Source organism: Quercus suber, unplaced genomic scaffold (genome assembly GCF_002906115.3).
Source record: "Quercus suber isolate HL8 unplaced genomic scaffold, Cork oak 2.0 scaffold_225, whole genome shotgun sequence".
NCBI classification, from domain to species: Eukaryota; Viridiplantae; Streptophyta; class Magnoliopsida; order Fagales; family Fagaceae; genus Quercus; species Quercus suber.
This window is the reverse complement of record NW_027069683.1, coordinates 482,655-507,280: the sequence shown is the minus strand read 5'-3', so window position 1 is coordinate 507,280 and position 24,626 is coordinate 482,655. Positions and strand designations below refer to the sequence as shown.

Below are 24,626 nucleotides of genomic sequence, written 5' to 3'. Positions count from 1 at the left end.
GGGGGAGCTTGCTTTAGCATTTGGAGATTTATTAAGGAAGCTATGGGCTCCGGGAGCGAGGCCTGTGGCTCCAAGGATGTTCAAGTCAAAACTAGCTAATTTTGCTCCTCAATTCAGTGGCTATAATCAGCATGATTCCCAAGTTAGTGCAATTATTTTTCTTTAAATTATTTTTATTTGTGTCGTGTAAGGAATATTTCCATAATATTAGAAAATGTCTGTGATCTAGGAATTTCTTGCTTTTTTGTTGGATGGACTCCATGAAGATTTAAATCGTGTTAAATGCAAGCCGTATGTTGAAGCTAAGGGATTAGAGGACCGTCCAGATGAAGAAGTAGCAGAGGAATATTGGAAGAATCACCTTGCTCGTAATGACTCCATCATTGTTGATTCTTGCCAAGTGAGTTGTTATAGGAGGTTGCCATTTTGCATGGATTGGAAAATTCTGATTTCTAGTTATGTATAGTTTTTCATTTTTACATATGACAATACTCCTTTTGTTCCAAATTGTTGGTCCTCCCATTTTAGGATGTCCCAAAATGTAGGCTGCTTTGAATTTTTTTTTTGATAGGTAATAGATATTTTCATTAAAAAAAAGTACATCTCGTTCACGATGATGAATAGACTGTACTTGAAACAAATCAAATAGAAACAGAAACAGATTGCATGAAATAAATTTTGCAAATTTACCTTGTACTTATTTAAAAAGTCAACTATTGTTTCACTAGAGTTTAAGATGCCGTTTGGATTGGGCGTCTGAGTTTAGGCGTCTGCGTTTCTGTCCTTTTTTTTTTTTTTTTAGCGCATGAACAGTACCCTCACATGGATGTACTGTGCAGGAGACAATTTTCACTGTAGCACACTGTTTATGCACTGTAGCACACTGTTTATGCACTGTAGCATCACTGTTCATGCAATTAAAAATATTAAAAATAGGTTCCATGGTAGTTTTCAGTTTTCAGTTTCAGCAACAATAAGTTCAATCCAAACGGACCCTAAATCAATGAGGGTAGTTTTGGAAATATATATTTTTTAAATCAAAAGAAAAAGCATTAAATGATGCTCCCTTTAAAAGTTGGATTTTCTAAACATGACCAACAATATGGGACGGAGGTAGTACTTAATAGTACGGCATTCTTCTTACTTGGAAGTCTTTGATGCTATTATGATTAATGCCTTCTTATGGCTAAATGTGGAAAGTGGTTAGAGCTTTTAATTATTTTGTAGGATGAGATAGAGTTGCATCTGTTTTTAATTATTTGTTGTTGATTTTTTTTTTTAATAACGAGAAAGCTTAAAGGATAATCAACGCTTATTTTAAAATAATTGGCTTTGTTTTTTCTTACATTATAGGGTCAGTTTCGGTCAACGCTGATTTGCCCTCTTTGCAAGAAGGTTTCTGTCACATTTGATCCATTTATGTACCTTTCGCTGCCATTACCTTCAACAGTTATGCGGACTATGACGTTGACAGTCATGAGCGCTGATGTGATTACACTACCATCTATGTATACCATAACTGTACCAGATTGTGGGAAGCTCACGGATCTTATTGTGGCCTTAAGTGCTGTGTGTTCTTTAAGAGATGATGAAACCCTGTTAGTGGCCGAGGTTTGTTACTGCATATATATTTTTGAGTATTAGTGTGTGAGTTACCAACAAAAAATAGTCACCATTATGTCTATCCTGTGCACCCAGTATTGGTGTGGGATCTGCCACCAATTATTTAGATGACTTGAGTGAAATTCCTAGTGGCTTTAGTAGTGTAACTTAAGTTTTTCAAAGTGACATTGCAAAATCAGATGATATGGGGACCTATCACAGTGCCTGACCTCATTTGACCTTTGTGTTGTGTTGGTGGAAATTTCTTTGAACACTGACCTTGTGGAGTGAATTGTAGGTATATATGAATTGGAATTCGAATTGCTTTTTGAATTGGCTGGAGCCATCTGGTTCGATAGCCTTGATCAGAGATGATGACAAACTTGTTGCTTATCGGTTACCAAAAGATTGTGAGAAATCACCCCTGGTTGTCTTCAAGCATAAAAAAATTGACCAGTAAGTTAAGTTAAATTCTTATTATGGTTGTTGAGGCTTTTTATGGTTGCATTTGTATAACAAATTATGACTCCAATTTGATTTTTCTGCAATATTCTATATTCTGTGCCTTCTTTTCTTCCTTTCCTTTCATGTTTAAGAAATTGTGGCAAGTGTTATAACTCAATGAGTGACATCAGATAATGTGTGTGACAACTGAAACATCTGGAATGCATTAGATAGATTTCATTATGATAAGTCTCTCAAGTGCATTTCAAGACTATCTACTAGCCATATTTGAGATAAATTTACAATGTCCACTATTCATAATTTTGTTCAAAAATTATCAAATTAGTGGATAAATTAGGATGTTGATTGTAGAATTTTTGTAATTTATGTTGGATACTGTAAATGCTTTCATAGTTTAAACAAAAGGATGCGCCCTTATAGGTTGTAAGTATATAAGGATATGGCAAACAAATGATACATATTTACTCTCTCACTCTCTCTCTAGGAAACATTTTCTCTAAACATTCATATTTCAAATTAGATGTTATGATACATCAGTTGTTCTTGTATCTTACTGCTCAATATCTGCACACTGTCATCTTGGCAGCTTTCTATAATAATTATTCTTTTTAACAAATATAGTAGTTTTTCATTTGCAAGTGTTGTTAATCAATGAGCTGCACAATAGATTTTTTGGGTAATTGCTGAAATATTTGGAGGCTTTTAACTAACTGTTCCATGAGACATGTATCACAATCATGGTCATCAATGTCTTGCCATACGCATATAAATGTTTAGGTTCAACATGTTATATTTATAAGACAATAAGTAAGGTTGCTGCTATGTAAATTTGTGGGTTGTAAATTATGATAAATGAAATTACTTATGAAAGAAAACATTATGATACATGAAATTATCCGTATGGTTTGTTTGCTGTTGGCCTTATAGGTTTACATCAAAATGGAAGATGTTTGGTATTCCACTTGTAGCAAGGTTGCCTGATCTTTCTTGTGGATCTGATATTCGCAAAAAGTTTTTGAAATTACTCATTCCATTTTTAATGCCCGTTGAAGATGTATTAAATGACTACTATGATGAAGAGGGAAGTTCTGGCAATGAAGATTCTGAAATGTTGGATGCCACTAGCCCTACAGTTTTGGATACAGATGCCGGCTCAGACAGCGAAACATTGGATGAGACACACATGGGTACCGACTTCCAATTCCAGATAGGATCATCGTTTTCTGAGATAAAGATGGATGAGCCATTACAAGTTTCAGGTTTGGCAAAGGAGTTGGAGGTGCATGTTGTATGGTCAGATAAGATGATTGATAAGTACGATACGTGCATTCTCAGCTCATTTCCAGAGGTCTTTAAACCTCAGACATTCATGAAGAGGCCTCAAGAGTCTGTTTCTCTGTACAAATGCCTTGAAGCCTTCTTGAAGGAAGAACCTTTAGGACCAGAAGATATGTGGTTGGTGCTCATTCTCATTTTTCGTCTCTAAAATTTTTTTTGCTTGTTGCTGGTCATTCTTGACTTAATTTGATGAGTGGGAAAGAAAGTGTTTTTTAGAGCTTTAAGATGCTTGAATTGGTTTTGGTCCTTGTGCCATCACCATAGCTCTTTGACTAATGTTTTTCATATAAAAATCAAGTTGTCACTGTTTCATCTTGCATAATTACTTTGCAACTGTGTATATTTCTAGGTACTGCCCTAGCTGCAAGGAGCCTCGACAAGCAATAAAAAAGCTAGATCTTTGGAGATTGCCTGAGATTCTTGTTATTCATTTGAAGAGGTTCTCATACAACCGATATTTTAAGAACAAGCTAGAAACATTTGTTGACTTCCCAGTTGATGATCTAGATTTCTCAACCTACATTGCCCACAAGAATAGCCAGTTTTCTAGTCGCTACATGCTGTATGCAATTAGTAATCACTATGGAGGTCTGGGTGGCGGTCACTATACGGCATCTATTAATGTAAGTGGTGTTTCTTTTGGTGTAGGAATTTTCTCTTGATTGCCTGTTGCTACATACCTTTCACATTCTCTTGCACATAGAATCAGTATAATTTGGCATTCCCTCCTTGTTGACACCATCACCCTAATAGGGCTTTCTCATTAACAGGGTTCCTTCCAGCTTACTTAAAGTCTTAAGCTTTTCAAATATTTAGGAAATTGTTGTTTGGAATCAGTGTAATGTTCTAAATATGGGATTATTGGAGAAAATTTGGATGCTAGTCCAGAGTTACTTGACTTAAATAAATTCAATTTGATGTGGTATTCATCATAGTGGAGGACAGTCCCCTGTCCAATCTGTTATCCTGAAATGAAAGCTAATTTTGGCATGCTATCTATGCCATTACTTGAAATAAGTTGCAAGTTCCAGTGTTAAGGTGGAGTCGGCAACATTGTAAGTTCAGGGAGTACTGGTTTAATGGAGAGTCACAGATCTTTTTTTAGCTTGGTATCAAGCAATATATTATCAACTGTAATTTTGTGATGAAAATTTGTGTATGGAGGGTTGTCATAGATGGTAAGTGGTAACACCAAAAGTTGGTTCCATTATATAATTAAGGCTAAAATGCAAAACCCACCCTCAATGTTTCACCAAAATTCATTTCAGTTCTTTAACTTTGCTTTTGGTCATTTCAGTCCTTTAACTTTTAAGTTTATTTATTTATTTATTTTTATTTTGAGAAAGGACTTGAGTGATTTTATTAAGGTAAGTCAACTACATCCAATTGTAAAATCGAAACAATATGTGATGGGACATCTTCCATCCATACTTGAAAATTTGGTATGCGTAATGCATGTTTCGCCAAACTATGAGCTACACTATTGCTGTTTCTCTTAATGTGAGATTACAACAATCTTACATAATTATTTGCAAATACCTTAACATCTTCTATCAGTAAACCCGTTGGTGATAGACTATGCTCCTTTGACTTCAATTCTTGAATCAAACCAAGAGAGTCACCTTCAAGAATAGCACTTCGGAAACCCAGTTTATGCGCAAACAACAAAGCCTTCAGTGCTGCCAAAGCCTCTGTCTCGTCTGCCTTGTAAGCTTGAGTGAGTTTTTCCGAACAAGATGCCAAAACAGCTCCATTGTTGTCCCTGATTACACCACTCCAATACCGGACATATTTGAATCACTGAACACGGCACCATCAAAATTTATCTTCACAATCCAGCTTGCGGACATCTCCACCTCGATCCTCCATTACCGCTGTTCACTACTTGCACTTCTGGAACTTGCAAGTTTGCTCAGTATTGTGCCAGCATTACCTTCGATTGTTCTGCCACCTGATGCAGCGGATTGGCCTGAAGATTCAGTCGAGCCTTGTTTCTCTGATTCCACACATTCCAAGCCGTATATGCAAACAGCTCCAGGGACTTACCTTCCACAATCATCCATGATAGCAACTCCTTCACACCCGTGAACTCAAACGCATACCTGAAACTCCATGCTTCCTGATCAGCCCACACCACATCCAACTCTGGACATGACCATAATGCGTGCTTTGTTTCCTCCACAGCGTGCTTACACCTCTCACAGATCAGGTCCGCTACAATTTTCATTCGCATCAGCGCCTGTTTTGTTGGTAGTGCATTACAACAAGCTCGCCAAATAAAATTTTTGATTTTTGGTGGAGCTTGCATCTGCCAAATCTCTTTCCAGACCTGCTTGTCACGGATTGGGGGGGCTTGCAGGCTTACTTGTAACTCCAACTCCTCTTAAAGGAATCTGTAACCAGACCTGCAGGAGTAGTGTCCAGAGGTGGAGTAAGGCCAATATAAGGTGTCCTCTGTTACACTTTGGCTAAGGGGAATTTTCTTGATCAACTCAACATCCTCTACCACAAATAGACCGTCAACTAGCTCTTCAATCCATTGTCTTGTGATTGGATCAATAAGCGTATCCACAGTATGATTTTCAAAACTTTCTAAGGGACAAGTTGGCTGCTGTGTAGGGTGCTTTCTTGGCAGCCAGCGTTGCTGCCAAATATTAATTTTTTCTCCACTTCCAACCCTCCATATTGCCCCCCTTTGAATGATGTCTCTTCCTCTAAGGATACTCTTCCAAGTATAAGACCCCAACCTTGAATCGGCAGCCTCCATAATTTAAGAATTTGGGAAAAAACGTGCTTTAAATACTTTGTAAAACAGTGAGGTCTTATTATGCAAGAGTCGCCATGCCTGCTTTGCTAAAAAAGAGTCTTTGAACATGGCAAGATCTTGAAAATCCATACCACCAATAGTCTTAGATTTTGTCATGTCCTCCCATTTAACCCAATGTATTTTTCTATAGTCACCTCTTTGTCCTCACCAAAACTTCTTGATTAGGGCCTCAATGTCATTGCACAAACCCAACGACAATTTGAAACATCCCATAGTGTTAGTTGGGATGGCTTGAATAACTGCCTTAAAGAGCACTTCCCTTCTGGCTTGGGAAGTAATTTTGCTTCCCACCTTTGGAGTTTTTGCCATACCTTCTCCTTAATGTAATTAAAACTCTTTTTTTTTTCTTTGCCAACTAAAGAGGGCAGCCCAAGATATTTTTCATATTGCATGATTTTTGGAACACCCAAGGTCACCTTGATCCTGTGCTTCACTTCCTCCGGTATAGACTTGCTAAAGAACAAAGAGGTTTGACTCTTGTTTACTTTTTGTCTTGAGGCTTCCTCATACTTATCTAGTATGTCCATCACCTTGTCACACTCCTCCATTGTTGTCCTGCAACAAATAAAACTATCATCTGCAAAAAGCAGATGCGTTAGTTTTGGACCTCTCCTACAAAGGGAGTAGCCATGGATATCATCTTGTAATTCAACATTTTTAATTAAACTATTTAGCCATTCTGTACAAAGAAGAAAAATGAAATGGGAAAGTGGGTCACCTTGCCTAATCTCCCTTGTAGGAAAAATCATCCCACATGGTTCTCCATTTACCAAAACAGAATATGAGACTGTTTTCACACAACTTATTACAAGATTTATCAACCTCTCCCTAAAACCCATATTCCTCATAATCCCTTCTAAATAATACCAATCCACCTGGTCATAAACTTTACTCATATCCAGTTTTAGTGCCATATAAATATAAGTACCCCCCTTATACTATTGAATACTATGTAAAGTCTCAAAAGCCATTAAAATGTTGTCCGAAATTAATCTTTCCTCAATGAAGGCTGATTGGTGTTTTGTGATAATGGATGGAAGTATTTTTTTTTAAGGCGATTTGCAAGGACTTTGGAGTATATGTTGTAAAGCACATTACATAGGCTGATGGGAGGAAATTGGTGTGCATATTTAAGAGAGTTTATTTTCGGAATAAGTGTAATAAAAGTATGGTTTAGGGGAGTTGGTATGGTACTTGAGTTCAACCATGACAATATGGATGAAGTGACATCATGATTTACCGTGCTCCAAAAATGTTGGTAAAAGAGCGGAGGCATACCATTTGGTCCAGGTGCTTTGAGGGTGCCATTTGTTAGAGAGCACTAATTACTTCACATGCCTCAAACTCCCGGCATAGAGTTGCATTCATCTCCTCATCTATCATTGTGGGTACACACTCTAACATGCTTGTGGAGACACTACCCTCTGTTGAAGCAAAGAGAGACTTGTAATAGTTTACCATGACCTCACCTATCTCATCTGGTCTAGTTCTCCATACCCCACCCTCATCTCTAATTCCTTCTGTAGAATTTTTCCTGTATCTCTTTGTGGCACAACAATGGAAATACTTAGTATTTTTATCCCCTTGATTTGCCCATAGTACTCTTGAACGTTGAGCCCACATCATTGCTTCCCTATCTTGCAAAACCTCAATTTCTTTTTTGATTTGTCTAACCCGAAAATGGTTTCCCACTAACCATGGCTGTCCTTTCTTCTTTACCTAAAGCCTGTTTTAACCGATTCAACTCCAACCTTACATTACCAAAAACATTTTTTTCCCATCGACCCAACTCCTTCCCACACGTTTCCACTTTCCTCAAGATATCTCCCTCAACCTCGACCCCACTCCTACCACCCCAGGCCGAGTATACCACTTCCTCATAGTTTGAATTTGAAAGCCACATTTGTTCAAAACGAAAATTTTTTTTTTTTTTTTTTCTTTTCTGAATAGGTGGAATCAAACCAGAGAGCGAGATGAGAATTGGAACATGATCAGATGAACTACATGTTAAATGGTACACTCTTGAACCCGCAAACTTCATGAACCAGCTATTTGTGACCAAGCACCTATCAAGCCTCTCTCAAATTGAAATTCCATTTTCGAAGTGCTTGCTCCAAGACTATTTTGAGCCCACAAAACCCAAGTCCATGAATCCACGTTCATCGATCACCTCCGTAAATTGCTGCATCTGATAATGAGGTCTTCTTGCACCCCCAAGTTTCTCATCTTGTCTGATAATTTCATTAAAATCCCCATAACAAAGCCAAGGCTTCTCCAGCTGTGAGTTTAAAGCCCTTAGCTTGTTCCAAGCTTCATGCCTTCTTGCTGGTTCACCATAAAAACCCGTTAGTCTCCATTCATTCTCCGTATTTTTATCAATCACTGCATCAATATAGTACCTATCTGAACCTTCCACCATTAAAATTAATCGATGCTTTCCAATAAAGAGCTATTCCACCATCCCTTCCCACTCTTGGTACAACCCATCTATGATCAAAACCAATACTTCTTTGAACAAACTCTAGCCTTGCACCATCTGTAAGTGTCTCAGCTAAAAACACCACAGCGGGATCTTTTGCACATATGATTTCAACGAATTCCCTCCTTGTACACAAGTTCCCAAGCCCACGACAGTTCCATGCTAAACAACTCATTGCTGTTGGTGGGGTTGAACATCAGCTCCCGCCACTACTGAAGGTGTGTTTTCTTCCCTGAGAGCAGCCTGAAACCTTTTTGCTGACAATTCAAGTTTATCTGCCTCCGATCCTGCAACTCTTTTTTTCCTTGAAGGTTGAGAGGTTTCTGTAGTGTTTTCCCTGAGTTTTCTTTCTCTGCGTGTCCAGTTAAGGGTTGCATGGGTTCTTTTTGGATTGGGAACCCTAGCTTCATGAATATCACATGGCTTTTAAGTTGTGAGTTATCACTTAAATTGTAATGTGGCCTAGGGATTTTGGTAGTTTTCTTTTCCGACCCCAATAGTATAGCCGCACCAAACTCCTTTGCCAAACATAACTCCTCATTATTTGCTTCCAAAATAGTTTCGATATCATTAGGACTCTTTAATTCCTCCGTAATTTCCCCATTAAATTTGTTTTTTAAAGCCATATCCTCCCTACTAATTCCATCCACATCATTGCGCATTAATGAGGAAATATTTTCGACTTCAATGCTATCTTCACTGCTAACTGTTACTCCTTGTGACTGCTCCGACGCTTTCCCTCTACCAGAACCTGAATTCCGGCAAGAATCTCGGTTTACTGATGTACCTGAATTCACCTTCTTCTTCGCGGCATAGAACCTAGGGACCATGATTGCATTTTTTCTTGCAGCAACAAACAGGGGTGCTCTCAAGTGTGGCCACCATCATATATTTTTGGATTAGATGGTGCGAAGACCTCTCCCAATGCACTACAAATTTTCTTTGCCGTCTCAATTGTCATATATTTAATCAGAATTCCATGTACCTGAACCCATAGCTTAGACTTCTCAAATTTTATATCTTTCAGTGGGGACTCATTTTCATATCGACTCATTATCACTAGGTGTTTGTCAAAACTCCATGGTTCGCCTTCTAAAATTCTATTCACATCCTTCTTGTTGTCGAAGGTGAAAAGAATTTTGTGGTCTCCAAAACTCTGAATCTTAAAACCATTTCTGGCTCTCCATAGCGGGGTATAGGTCTTAGCTATAATCTCCATGTTGATGGCTTGTTTGGTTAAAAACTTTGCAACAATGGAGAAATTCTCAACTTTATCATCGTCAAGTAAACAACCACCTGGCCCCTCTCTATCTGAAAGAGTAAGCCGATTCCATGATTGAGCCAAATCATCCATCCTCACACTCGCTCAAAACTGTTTCCCAAACCCCCAAAAAATAACCCAACAAGCCTAGGAATAACAATGTTACTCCTAGGATACTAAAGCACCTTCGTGGAAGGGACACACTAATTCTATTGTGTAAAAGAAATTAGAGAGAAAACCCCACGTCTAAACACAGAGAAACACAAGTTAATTTTCTTAGTTGTTGATATAAGTTTATTCAATTAAGACTTTTTCATCAACTTTTGTTATATGTTATGGTGAATTTTCCAATTTTTTAAATTTTTCTTCAAGTTTTTTAAATTAAAAAAATTCAATTAATGATTGAAGAATATTTTTCAGATTTTTTTTTTTCCAAATTTCTTAACAAAAGTCCTTAATTGAATAAATCTGAAACTTAGGGGACTAAAATGAATGAAAGCAAAGTTAGAGGACTAAAATGAATTCTGAAGAAACTTAGAGGGTAAATTTTGCATTTTAGCCTATAATTAAATTGAAAATGCATTGATAACATATCATATGATGTATAATTAGTGTGCTAAACGTATGGTTTCCTGGTAGTGTTGTGGTTAATCTTCCTACATAATTGCTGAATTAATTTGTTGGTATCTGTATGAAGGTTGTGTGAGTGTGTATATATATATGTAGTCTTTTCTTTAATGTTTCATTTTTGTAGGAATGGTAACCCATCTTGTACCCCTTCCATCACATGTATATCCCCTTACAATTTTGACTTTGTTGATTTTTGTGAACTTGAAATGGGAGTGGCTTAAATGTCATAAAATAAAGATACAAGCTAAAAATTAGTGAGAATCTGGGGATTTTTAACTCAACAATTCTGTAAAGCACTTAGATTTTACATTGCTTGCAGGAACATCTTTATATCTTTTGTATTATTCTCATGATTTCTATATGCTATAGGTTCTCTAATTCTCTTTGTTCCTATGCAGCTTGGATATGGAATGTGGTATGAGTTTGATGATGAGAAGGTTAATCCTGTCAGTGAGGACAGGATAAAGACCTCTGCTGCTTATGTTCTTTTCTACAGGAGAGTCCCAGATGTATAATCCAACATAGTTGTACAGTTGCAACAATTTGCAAAACAGGATCGGGCAAGCATTACCTTCTTCTTTTTCCCCCAAACCATTTTGTAGTTATTTTTGGGAGCATCCTCATTTTGCTTACAGCTTGGAATTGGAGAGGATGCACATAGAGAAAATGAACAAAGGACAAAGGATTTTACTGTACAGCTTCAAATGGGCGCCATTGGACTAGGGTAGAATATTTCAACCTCTTTGTCGTTAAATGTACATATGCTTCATAGTTCATACAGAGGGAATTCTTGACAGACCCATCAATTTTAAGATGGAAGAGCTTCCCCACAAGTATATCACTTAATAAAATTTATTGGGTACATATTTTGTTTGCTGCATTTGTTTAAATTATAGTAGTTTAAAAATATTTAGTATAATGGGTTGACAATTGAAGTCTTGCACTGTACACCAAGCTATAGAAGTTACAGCAAATCATCCTGTGAAGCTGTTAGGGGCTTTCTACTTCGAAGCTACATTTCACATTAACCTTGCTACGGTGAACCAAATACATGTGCCGGCGATAAGCACAACAATGCAGGAAACATATTTTGTTTCCTGCATTTGTTTAAATTATAATAGTTTAAAAATATTTAGTATCATGGGTTGACAATTGAAGTCTTGGCACTGTACACCAAGCTATAGAAGTTACAGCAAATTATCCTTGTGAAGCTGTTGGGGGCTTTCTACTTCGAAGCTACATTTCACATTAACCTTGCTATGGTGAACCAAATTCATGTGCCGGCGATAAGCGCAACAATGCAAGCCATGTGATGACTTGATGGGGGTAACTTTCCAAGTAAGTCTCCTGCAGACTCAAATGAATGTTCATTGTTTGTTTACTGGAGGGAAAGGCTGATAAGACTGTACATAAACAAACACCTTTCGTCATTATTGATGGGAAAGGCTGACCAGAAAATGTATAGAATTGATTTTAGAGATGGGCTTTTAGACTTGGGAAAGGGTTTGATTCTGTAATATTGTAGCTTGTCAACCTACCTTAACACTGTTACGCCAAAACAAGCACAGCTTTAAAAAGGATGTAAATTGAATTTTGTCTAAAAATTCATTATAATTGAATCTCTTCCATTCCAAATTGGAGGAATTATAAAACATTGAGGTTTCTAAACCCCTTCAAGTTCATTTAATTCCTACCCTAAAAAGCATCCAATTGAATTTGATTAATATTAACATAAATAACTTTGCTCTAGTTTCATAGGAATGGAACTCGAAAATCTAGTTGAGCAGAAAGATGTGCAACTGATTTTATCAAATCACAAGCAACAAAATTGACAGCAAGGAGTCTAGTTTGTGCGAAGGGGCAACCTCCTATTCAAGCTCAATCTTGATGGAGTGTTGGAGGTGCGGGTGGTTTCTCAGAAGGTGAATGAATGCTCTGTATGGAGATTCTCTCCTTCAAGTCATGGCTTTAGTGTATTGATTAGAGCTCTCCAGTTTGATCACAAACATGGTCTGCATCAGGTTAGAGAAGAGTATGCATGCGGTGTCTTATTTAATATTTATGATGTTGAATTCTGATGCCCCTTGCTAAACGGTATCAACAAGTCTTGTTGTATTAATAACCACCATTGTTTTGGACTTCTAGGAGACACCAGGTTGAAATAAGGTTAGAATCACTGTCGGTGTGGACCTCATGCTCTTCAAAAATCTCCAAATTAATGTTCGTAGGTAAGATTTTGTCATCCAAAAACTTTTCTTGCGGGCCTGTCAAAGACATTCTTACTAAAGCTTGGATCCTAATAATAAATGAAGTAGAAATTAATGTAGTAGTAATAGGTAAGACCACATTTATGTTTGTCTTTAAGCATGAAGCTGATGTTTGTAGATTGTAGGCTTGGGACCAATGGCCTTGGTCAATAAAAATGTGAATTTTAATCGTCCGGACCTAAGCCTGAATTAAATTGACTTCTCTTACTCATAATTCTGTATCCAAGTCCATGTGACGGTGAAACAAACAATGGGCTCTGGCACTTTGAAGGGTACTAGTAGATCATGTAGCCAGCAAGAGGTATGGCTTTAAGATCAAATGGGCTCTCTTCAATGAATATTAATCATTTCCAACCATTCTCATGCAAATGTATAGAGATCTATATAAACATCAATGACTATTATACGTTTATGGAAGCGGTATACTTCCCAACTAAATCGAAAGTTGAGCTCTAGTGTTGAATGGTAGCACTGAGCCAATAAATTATTTGCATCAACCACTTGACCACCTTCCAAGTCCCCAATGACAAACAAAGTCTGCTAAGTAATAAGTACATTTTAGTTTAATGTCACTAAATTTGAAGAATTTTCAAACATAATTTCCATATAATAAGAATAAGGTATATACAAAACTTTTTATACTTTTGAGTTTTAATAAGGTAATCTTGTGTCGTGTTAAACCAATTTCTTAATTTTGATGCAAGTATTTATTACTCATGGCAACAATGAAGGTTTTGTTAGTTTTTATATTAAATGTGATACCACTTTCAATAAGAATTATTTTTCTCCATAAAAAAAGAATTATTTCTTTTTTAAATATAAGAATTCTATAGCATATTGAATTTTTAGTTTAAATTTTTTTTATTTTTTTTTATTTTAAGACAACTAGACGACTTTTTTTTTTTTCTTCTTCTTCTTCTTCATTTAAAGAACCTTATCATTTAAAAGATGGAGTACTATTTTGAATGAGTAAGATAATTCAAGAATAAAATATTTCAAAACGATAATTAACAAACTTAATTTGTAATTTATTGCATCACAATAACAAAATTTAAGTCTAGAAGTAAAATAATACTTTTTTCCTAGAATAAAACACATAAACATGAACAATTTGCATTTTTTACTAAAGAATTTTTTTAAAGTTAAGAAAATATAATAATGACCATATTTAGCTTATGTAAGAATTATAAAATGTATTTGATGCATATTTTAATTTTTTTTGACACATGCATATTTTAATTTAAGTATATATGTGTGTGAAACTTACTTTTGAAGACTTGAACCTAGTCCTTACTCTCCACACCTTACAAACACTTATACTTGTGGAGTGACCATCATACCAAGGGTGGGTGGTGATCTAATTATACGTACTTCAAAACTATACAAAATGTTGTGAACAAAAATAGGAATTTGGAAGCAATTTTTTGGTTTAAATGGAAAGAAATTAATGGATTGCTAAAATTTAATCATAATTATGACAAAAATGTTTATAATAATTAGGAAATTAATGTATTCCTAAACTTTTATTGTAATTAGGAAATATAATTATGACAAAAATGTTTATAATAAAATATATTTAATGTTTTGATAGTAAACATGACAAAAAATGGTTATTAACATTAAATAATATATTAAATCACTCTTAAATGAATTACTTTTGAATACTTCACTCATAAATGAATGATTATTTTCTTCTAAAAAAAATGAATGGTTATTTATTGTTGACACATAGAAAAGTTTTTTGACAGGCAACAATATCATAGCAAATAAATGAATATTATACCAAATAGATGAAAGGAGTTACAGAATATGATATGTGTCATTATGCATTAATCAAAGTTAACATTTTGTGTATCCACCAGTTTCAAGAATTCGTGAATGTGTTTAATATCAATTGTACATATTTGGAACAAATGTAATCCTCTAGTTACCTTTTTTATAACATAGATTGGTCTATAACTGTTTCTCTCACTTTCTCAGCACTGCAAAATTTTCCAGCGCCCGCTTTAGCAGTTATCGCGAGAATTTTTAGTCATGCAAAAACCCAGTAGCGGTAAAATTTCTTTCATAGTTTCTTGGATTTTTAAAATTTTTAATTTTATTGAATTGCTTCCTTCACATTTGATGCGAATCTCCGTTTACAAAGTTGTGATTTTTTGCTTGTTCTAGTTGTTAGAGTGAGTGTAGTCTTGTGAATTCTTGATAGTTTTTTTTTTTTTTGGGGAAAATATTTATTGCTTTGGGAACATTTAGCTTCAGGGTGTCATTAGGGTATAAAAAAAGAGAAAGAATTTAAAGAAAAGAGTGTTTAGAATTCTTAACTTTATATGGGTGTCAGAACAGTTTGGTTTGATAATTGAAAGTTCGGTTCTTTCATGCAAAGTGCTGTCTCAGAGGTGTTTCTATGTTGAAGTTCATAGTTCATGTTTAGTTTGATGTGCTTCCATTTGGCAAAATGAAATTTTCTTTTGTGATTTTTTTTTTTTTAAATTTCGTAATTTCGTTTTTTCTAACACTGTAGGGTCTTTTATTCTCCCTGTGAATCAAGTTCCCTTGATAAAATATATTTCATAGATTTTTATTTTTTAAGTTTGGAATGTTCTATGTGAGGTATACCATGATTCAGGATTAACTTCTTTTAGATATTGATGTTATGGTGCTGTCGATTTTGGTGAGTCATAGTTATAAACAATTATAGGTTGAATTTTACCTCTTCTATGATACATATGAACAGATTGATGAAACCAATACATATATGAACTGTGATGTTAAGACTATAGATGTCGAATTGCATCAAAAGAATGTGTAATTGAATGCTTTTTTTACCGATGTTATAATGTTTGATCATAAGAAATCAGTGTTGTTATAGGAAATCACTTTTTTTTTTCTTTTTTTTTTTAAGCATCTATGTAGTCCCCCTGAATTATACATGTTTAGTTTGGTGCTTCAAGTCATCATTCCATTCCACCCTTTCAAGTGTATGCCTAATGAGTAATGAATAATGACTCTGATAGGAGCAAGGATGGATGTTGTTGCAATAGCAAAGGGAGACAAACTCATATTGAGGGGGTTGAAGTTCCATGGGTATCATGGGGTGAAGCCAGAGGAAAGGACGCTGGGTCAGAAGTTCTTGGTGGATGTTGATGCCTGGTTGGACCTTCGGCAGGCTGGTAAATCTGATTGCTTGTCAGATACTATTAGTTATACTGATATTTACCGGTAAGCCATAATTCTACACCTTCATTTATAATACCTTGAACCGTAACTTGTCATACTCTCTCATTTTTCTTTTTCTTTTTTAATTTGCTTTGATTGGAAGAGTTTCATCTTAATTTTCGTAATTCAAAGAAACCAACTTCCTAATTATTCCCACTAAATGTAAATTTTTATGGAAACTGCAATAATAAGGCTGAGATCGTATATGATTAGCAAATATCTAACAAAACTAACCTGCATAATATAGGTGGTTTAATAGATATTAGTAATTGTAACCTATGATGAATCTTTTCATTCTATGAGCTATCTGTATGTAATGTGTCATGCCTCAAACCCAAAAGGGTCCAAAAAATGAGAAAACGAACCACCAAGAGAAACTATAGGGGATTTTTTTTTCCATCAAAGCAAAAACCCTCAAATGTATTGGAACGTTAATTTATTGGTGCTTTGGGGTTGTAGTTTTCCATGCAATAAACCTTTAATTGGTTTAGGCTGTGACATTATGCATGCTTTGTTTGATACGAGATCACATTTGATAGTTTGAATTGGTGAAATGCAGAATAGTTGAAGAAATTATTGAAGGGCCTGCTCAGAATCTTCTAGAGTCAGTGGCTCAACGCATTGCGTCTGCCACTTTTACAAAGCACCCCCAGATCTCTGCAATTCGTGTAAAAGTTGGAAAGCCTCATGTTACTGTTCCTGGTTCTGTTGACTACTTGGGTATTGAGATTCTCAGATATAGAAGTGTAGATGCATCAAACTGAACTCATTATTTATACACATTTTTCCTTTCTCCCCCCACTCCCTTTTTTGAGACCTAAAAAAATAGAGGGGGATGTTGCATGTGTTGCTTGTAATTTCTTGCCGAGTTTGAATTGGTGCTAGCAATTGATTTATGAGGTTGCAGTTCTTTCTTAGTGCTTACCTAAATTTTATGTGTTTTCTTTCATTCTTTGTTTACTTGGCCTCCACCTTGGAATTTATCTAGTCCCTTGTCTAGCAGTTCCTGGCACCAACATTTGGATCAGTTTTCTATAAGAGATCATATGTACGTGGGATTGGGAAATGTATCTAGTTTTTAACGGGATTGCGCTTTACATGAATGAAAATTGGTATTGTACTGGTATGCAGTTAATTATAACTCATTATCATTTGCATACAGCATAGAAAAGACACATATCCCGTATAAAAAAAAAAGAAAAAGAAAAAAAAAAGAAAGAGAAAAGATGCTCAATTAAGATTGCCAAAATATGGAAAAAAAAAAACCTTGTAGCTCAATAACATCGTTTAGTCTTCTTCAAGGAGAGAATCAAGTCCAAATCTCCCTCAATGGGGTAAAAAAAATGATTGCCGAAATATTTTAACTGTCTAGACTTAATTGTGCCGTAGAAAGATAACCAACGATGCATTATGAGAAATTTGTAGGCAGGAGGTGGATGCAGTGGATCATAACCTGTGGAGGTGTCCATGGGCTCACGATGTTTGGCCGGGCTGTTCTAGGAAGCTTCAGAAGAAGAGCCCCAATATTGATGGCTTTTCAGTTTAGCACAACCTGGCTTATAAAGAATGTGTAATTGCTAATATGATAGGTTTTTTTTTTTTAATTGAATACATGTGTTAACATTATAAAGTCGTGTGAAAAAAGATCTATACAAAAAATAGTCTACTACATTAACAATTATAATTCGAATAATAGCCATATCAGATATAATAAGAGTCATGTTGAAGCATTTTTAAACTTCCAAGCACTAAACTGGAACAAATAATTAAATTAAGTCTTCTATTATTTATAGTTTAAGGACCACAATCGTATTTCATACAATTCTCTTAAAAGTTATCACAGCTTTCATGTGATACCCAATTGCAATTTCAGCCAAGCTTTATGGACCCAGTCAACTGGTATCCAATTATTGGTTTACACGAACAAGAACTGTATTAGCCCAAGCAACAGAAAATGAGAGATAAAAACTCAGAAGTAGTATCAAAGGGCTTGGTAGATTTAAACTTTCATTCTTGAAACAGGACACAATTAAAATAAAAATGTTTCAATGTAAATATTATCTGACTGCAAAAAGTTTGCTTCAACACTTCTACAAGACAATTTCCACTGAAATGCAGACATAGGAAGACTCTTCTCTCAACACATCTACAGAACTTTCTTTTAGATTGTGGCACATGTTAGTAAAGCTGGTTCATGTAGCCATACCACTCGGTTCATGACTGTTGGCTTTGCCTTTGCCTTTGCCTTTGCGATTCCAGATAGAAGTCGTCTCAATAAGCTTATGAGGTACAAGCCGCCTTTCTCGCTTAGTAAGCTTGCGGAAGTTGTGGACTCTGAGTCTAGCTATCTCGGCCTCCTCTTCAGCAGTCATCTCCCTCACTACCACTGTTAGTCGGCACTCAGGTCTCTCTTTGACTCCACATTTTCCTTTAGCATGATAGGAAACTCTTTTTCTATAGAACCCCTTCCCAACAAATGCCTCAGCTGTATGAAAGAGAGTGCAAAATAAGCAAGCTAAAATAAAATGAAGAGAGAAATTTCACTTGCATCATTTACCAACAAGGAGACGGTCTAGATCCAATCCATGGTTATGAGTTGCATTTGCTCGGGCTGAGTGGATAACCTGCAGATAACAAATTCTTATCACGTAATGTAAATTGGCAATTCATTTAAAGAAAAAAAAAAAAGGTTCCTCCTTCTATGGTACCTCTAACACACCTTCAAGACTCAGGTACCAAGTTTCAGGATATTATCTTGTGAAAGTCATAAGCATTATGACATAAATCAAATAGGTTTATGTAATTTCAAAACCCCAGTACTAAATCAAGCAAAAAAACCCAAGTACTAAATCTTTTTTATTTTTTATTTTTTTTTAGTGAGTTACACATGCATTTGATCGGTCTTGAACTCAGTGCTCACAACCTCACTCTCCAGGTAGCACTTAGTAGGTTAGGAGGTGCCAGTCAGGGTAGAGCTCATTGGTATGTGCTAAATCATTTATATGATGATAAACAACTATTTGCATGACATCTTTAAGAAAGAATTACAAGGAAAACTAAGTGACACCTTAAAGAAAGAATTACAAGGAAAACTAAGTCCAGATCCTGGTACCAGAAAATGCACAATAACAAATAAAAAACAGAAAAAGAGTGAGACAGAGATTTATGAATGAAGATACTATAACCCTTTCTAATTGGTAATGTTGATAGAGTGCTTGTATAACCTGATACACAGTTTTTGCTGCTCGCTTTACTGTTACTTGCAACTGCAACAGTGCATCCTCAACTCGCATCCCACGAACTAATGCAGCAACCAAATTGACCTTTTTTGGACTCTGAAAATGCATTAAGTTAAGGGGCATATCAAACTTAAACAGAAGCCATTCAGGTGCAACTGAGTAAACACATATTCAATGGTCCATTCCAAGAAATCCTTTATGTTTAATGTCTAAACTGCACTAACAAAAATCTGATTCAACACACACATAAACTTTTATATCATCCTTTTCAAGCAACTAAAGTTTGGTTAAAAATGAAATAATAAAATTTCAACTGCTAGGATAATTAGCAGCTGACTATGATGCAGTAATAGGGATTACTTACATTTTCATAGGTTTTAACCCAATTATTTCTTTGATTTTTTGTTCCCCTTATTTAAATGCATCTCCCTTTTGTTCTCTGAATTCTTACAGTAATATCAGTTAAAAAAGAAGAAGCAAGAAAGATGTCATGTATAAGAATGTTCATAGTCATAGGTCTGTTACTTCATATGCTAAACCAGGGCTTTAGTATTGACCAAAACAACAAATAAATGCTACCATATCTCAATATGGGAATAACATATCTTGCAAAGTGTCCCAGGGCTTTGGCTTGGTGACATCAACGTGGAGTGTAATTGGGCCAGATCTTACGATGAAATCTTAGTAAGTTGTTTTTTTACAAGTAAATCTTAGTAAGTTGTTCTAAACCCCCTCTCTCATTACAATGGGAGATGTTTAGGCATTCACGGTAACTGAATCATAAAATTGTGCAGCATTTGAATGCTCAAAGCCATCGTGTTACATTTAGATTACTTTATCCACCAATTATAAGGTACAAAAATAATTATTTGTTTCTATCCTGATAAGTATTTATCGGAAAGACTGAATCAAAAGCAATATGATAATTTCAATGGCTCTAATAATCACATAAGACTGAAACCAAAATGAATTAGATATTCAATTGTCCCATAAATATTCCCAGAAGAGACTGACTGATGCAAAAAAATGTGGTACCTCATACCTGTTTAATGCCCTTCAATATAGCTTGAACTTTTGAAGGCTTAGAGACAACTTTCTGGTTCTGGTCTTCGTTTTTTCCACTATTTATTGCCAATACAGGAGTCAATGGAGATGGAATGGCTTTTTCCTCAGATGATTCTGCTAGTAACTTCCTCGAACTGGAAATTCCCTGGATCAGTAAGAGATTTAAATTAATAATGATCGTAAAAAGTATATACAAACACAAACATACAATCAATTAAGTTGAAGGAGAATGTTTGGCATCAACTCTTCTTGAGCCTAATAATTTCCACTGATAAAAAGAATTGCCAATACAATGAACAACAAATTCAGAGGTATTGTTCAAGATTGGTCCCATCAAGTAGGAAGCGCCTCAGGTACACACACATTGTGACAAAATTTACTTTAGAATTCTAGACAACGCAAATGTTTTACAATATATGCCCAGGTGTGTTGGAGGTGTGCCATGGTACACAGCTTCTCTTATAAAATATTCATGCTACATACGATAAAAACAAGAACTTTACTAAACTAGAGGACAAGTGAGGCACTCAAAAAGGAAAATGTTCAAGATTCAGGGGGAAACAATAAGGCAAGGATAAGTTAGCAATACCAATTGTTGAAAATACTGATAAAAGGGACTTGAGATGTTTGCAGAAGGGGGTCTCCATAGTCTCTGAAGATAAGTTAATTCACCTGCAAAAGCTGCCTGTGCTATTCAGTCCTCACATTTGAGTTGTAATATGCCAAAAAACACTGACAGCCATTGAAATAAATATGATTCCGAAGACAACAACAACAGGAAAAGAGATTTCAAGCACACAACTTGGTTGTAAATGACAGTTGCAACATTGAAAAAAGAAAAATTCTACTTAAACATTTTTCGTTACTAAAGGTTCAAATTTCAATTTAAACTTCATATATGACAAAAAAAAATTTCCACCCAGGAAAATCTGAGACTAACCTGGTGAAAAGGAAGATTCCAAGCGAGAAGAAGAAAAGTTGGCAGATAAATTGTAACTATGTTCCACTCTTTTCCCAACACGACTAAGTACAAAGTGTATGTGTCTCTGCCAGCCCACCATGACCACAAAAGCTAACTCAACTAACAAAATCTTCTGCTAGAAGAATATCAAATTATCTACAAGGAAAAAGTAGCACAATCAGACAGTCAAAATCAAGAGCACAACAATGCACAAAACACTAGTCATTCAATTTTTTACAAAAAATATCCAAATTTTCAATAACCCAATTGAAATGTTGGTCCATAATAGACTAACATTTCAGTTCAAATCAAATAGTTCATTTTAGGACCAACCCATTTGGAGAAACATAGTTTACATTAAAAAAACAGTACGAAACAAAAGTTGTGCATTTCTGAACATAAACCCTCCTAACCCTTAAACCCACAAGGGTTTATAAACTGAGTTTGTTCTTACGTTCACAAAAATATGCACTTTCTCACACAGATTTCAAGCTTCTCAAAAATTTAAAAGTACTATCAACAACTTCTCTGAAAAATCAAAAGCCAAAAGCAATTAAGCTCTTTCCTAAATCTAAACCTGGAAAAGGAATGAGTAATCAGCTCAAACTCACTCAAAGTCAGTACCATAAGAAAGTGATATTTACCCAGTAATTTTCTTTTCCTTATTTTCCTGGGGTTTCCCAAGAACCAAATAGAGAGTGAGCACGTGAGATTTACCTGAATGATCAGCAGTGAACCCTGAACAGTCCTCCTGAACTTTCGCAAAGAATGAAAAACTGCTAAGTCTAAAGGTTCCAGGCAGAATGGGTGGGTTTGAACGACCCGGAAACCCAACCATAAATGGGCTTATTGACGGGTCCGTCTGGGCCGGCCATATAATAATGAAACCCAACGCAACAAATATTGGAGAGGACTAGCAATTGTAAATTGAGCCAAAAATTTTAAAGCTTTATCTTGTAAAATTTAATAGTATTTTTTATTATTATCTGTCTTTAAACAATTGATATTTGGGAAAGTACTAAAAATATATTCTTGAGTCTTCTATCTCAATTTTCATTTTCTTAATTAGTATTAAGACAAAATGATTTTCTTGTATATTTTCATTAATTGTTGATACCATTTTATTTTTATAGATATAATTAGATTTAAACTTATGGTTGTTATTTCATGACAATTTTTTTTACCATCATATCAAAATCTTGATTGATTTCATTTTTGTGTAGGCGAGAATATAATTCATGTCTTTTATTCAGTGAACAAAGACCAAAAGAGCTTTTATTTATTTTTATTTTTTATAGCTATGATTGCTACATCTTAAGCTAGCTATTAAGATAGCATGGTGCTTCCTACGAAAAATCAATCACATTCTTTGCTTCCTTTGTGCAATGAGCTACTTGTTTGCCTCTCGAGAGGAGTTTTAATTGTAAAATAATCCTTCTCAACCAAGTTGAGACTTAATCAATTGAGCTATCAAAAACCATTATTGATATCAATTTTATTAGTATTATTCATTATAATCACTAAAATGTAATTTGTACAATATACAGAAAAGCTTCACATAAATATATATGACTTGGTTATTACTATAAATCTAACAATTGAAAAATTAATTAATTAATTAATTAAATTCTCTCTCTCTCTCTCTCTCTCTCTCTCTCTCTCTCTCTCTATAATAATAATAATAATAATAATAATAATAATAAAAAAAAAAAAAAAAAAATCCACCCAAAAAAATTTAAGACTAACCTGGTGAAAAAGAAGATTCCAAGCGAGAAGAAGAAAAGTTGGCAGATAAATTGTAACTATGTTCCACTCTTTTCCCAACACGACTAAGTACAAGGTGTATGTGTCTCTGCCAGCCCACCATGACCACAAAAGCTAATTCAACTAACAAAATCTTCGGCTAGAAGAATATCAAATTATCTACAAGGAAAAAGTAGCACAATTAGACCGTCAAAATCAAGAGCACAACAATGCACAAAACACTAGTCGTTCAATTTTTTACAAAAAAATATCCAAATTTTCAATAACCCAATTGAATGTTGGTCCATAATAGACTACATTTCAGTTCAAATCAAATAGTTCATTTTAGGACCAACCCATTTGAAGAAACATAGTTTACATTAAAAAAACAATACAAAACAAAAGTTGTGCATTTCTGAACATAAACCCTCCTAACCCTTAAACCCACAAGGGTTTATAAACTGAGTTTGTTCTTACATTCACAAAAATATGCACTTTCTCACACAGATTTCAAGCTTCTCAAAAATTTAAAAGTACTATCAACAACTTCTCTGAACAATCAAAAGCCCAAAGCAATTAAACTCCTTCCTAAATCTAAACCTGGAAAAGGAATGAGTAATCAGCTCAAAGTCAGTACCATAAGAAAGTGATATTTACCCAGGGCCGGCCCTTAGGCGAGTTAGGCAATTGTCTCTAGTCTCCACTGTTCAGTCTCCAGCTGGACCGCCTCAGCCTCTCTCTGATGCTCTGCTCTCCGCCTCTCTCAAGTCTCAACTGCTCACCTCACCTCAGGAATCAGGTATAAAATTATAAATATTTGGGCACAGGCACAGGCACAGGGCACTCCATTTTATTTGTTAAGAACTTAAGATAACTTTGTTTATTTGGGCCCTACCTGGCTGGTTTTGTAACTTTGTTTATCCCTTATCAGTTTATCATTATGGCTGCCTGGACCCTCCCTGGACTGGGCGTTAAGTTTGGGCCCTCAAGGTTTTTTTTTTTTTCCCCCCCCCCCCCTCTTGGCTTTACTAGCTCTTCTTTTATAGTTTTCATCTTCCTATCTCTTGCTTCCATCTGTTGATTGTCTATTCGCCTTTCTTCTGGTCGTCCATCCCATCAGAGGCCTTATCGGTACTCAAGTGGCTCACTCTGACCAACTTTATCCTGCCAAGGGGTTACCTCCCCATTAATGCGGCCAAGAGGGTTAGTTGAGTGCATTAAATGCGAGGTGACAGCTTACTTTGGGGTTAGCCACTCCCTGAAATCACTTTTGTCAGGCCGAGGACAAGGTATCCTCGGCGTGGATCCAGGAGAATAGGCTTCCCTCCTTCTCCTCAGAAATAGTTGCGCTCCTCGGCATGGGCCTTGGGCCCGCTATAAGATGGGCCGAGGCTATCAGGCCCACGGACCCCACAATAGCCCCTCAAAACTCTGCTGCACGTTCCCTCGAACGGGGAGGAGGGTTTGATACATGCGGATCCATTGGACGAATGGCCTCACTTCAGTTTATGCTGATGCTGGCGGCTTCTTGAC

General features: G+C 35.7%; 3 protein-coding genes across 8 annotated transcripts in view; 2 read left to right on the top strand and 1 right to left on the bottom strand.

Moving 5' to 3' along the window:
• LOC112012536 (ubiquitin carboxyl-terminal hydrolase 8-like) overlaps window positions 1–11,466 on the top strand; it is a 28,894-nt gene extending 17,428 nt beyond the window's left edge. For all 3 annotated transcript variants that reach the window (XM_065780112.1, XM_065780115.1, XM_065780114.1), the window contains 7 exons: window positions 2–142; window positions 230–400; window positions 1,354–1,611; window positions 1,901–2,058; window positions 2,995–3,522; window positions 3,755–4,028; window positions 11,001–11,466. In XM_065780112.1, coding sequence (XP_065636184.1) covers window positions 2–142; window positions 230–400; window positions 1,354–1,611; window positions 1,901–2,058; window positions 2,995–3,522; window positions 3,755–4,028; window positions 11,001–11,117 — 1,647 coding nt within the window. In that variant the 3' untranslated portion in view covers window positions 11,118–11,466. The remainder of the gene's footprint in view (window position 1; window positions 143–229; window positions 401–1,353; window positions 1,612–1,900; window positions 2,059–2,994; window positions 3,523–3,754; window positions 4,029–11,000) is intronic.
• Window positions 11,467–11,590: 124 nt separating this feature from the next.
• On the top strand, window positions 11,591–16,997 carry LOC112012018 (dihydroneopterin aldolase 2). 2 transcript variants are annotated; one of them, XM_065780116.1, is made up of 6 exons: window positions 11,591–11,940; window positions 12,353–12,623; window positions 12,748–12,830; window positions 14,850–14,922; window positions 15,884–16,088; window positions 16,645–16,997. In XM_065780116.1, the coding sequence occupies exons 4-6, from the start codon at window positions 14,904–14,906 to the stop codon at window positions 16,847–16,849; spliced, it is 429 nt and encodes a 142-aa protein (XP_065636188.1). In that variant the 5' UTR covers window positions 11,591–11,940; window positions 12,353–12,623; window positions 12,748–12,830; window positions 14,850–14,903; the 3' UTR covers window positions 16,850–16,997. The 2 variants fall into 2 exon arrangements, with proteins under 2 accessions (XP_065636188.1, XP_023900144.2); XM_024044376.2 differs by lacking the exons at window positions 11,591–11,940; window positions 12,353–12,623; window positions 12,748–12,830 and having other exon boundaries at window positions 14,717–14,922.
• A 1,064-nt stretch (window positions 16,998–18,061) lies between these two features.
• On the bottom strand, window positions 18,062–22,167 carry LOC111990977 (uncharacterized). Of its 3 annotated transcripts, none has more exons than XM_065780110.1 (7): window positions 22,068–22,167; window positions 21,330–21,506; window positions 20,979–21,070; window positions 20,367–20,534; window positions 19,310–19,420; window positions 18,643–18,709; window positions 18,062–18,570 (listed from the first exon to the last, which is right to left on the bottom strand). In XM_065780110.1, the coding sequence occupies exons 2-7, from the start codon at window positions 21,448–21,450 to the stop codon at window positions 18,278–18,280; spliced, it is 852 nt and encodes a 283-aa protein (XP_065636182.1). In that variant the 5' UTR covers window positions 21,451–21,506; window positions 22,068–22,167; the 3' UTR covers window positions 18,062–18,277. The 3 variants fall into 3 exon arrangements, with proteins under 3 accessions (XP_065636182.1, XP_023878523.2, XP_065636183.1); XM_024022755.2 differs by having other exon boundaries at window positions 20,979–21,061; XM_065780111.1 differs by lacking the exon at window positions 22,068–22,167 and adding an exon at window positions 21,995–22,009.
• Window positions 22,168–24,626: the final 2,459 nt, after the last annotated feature.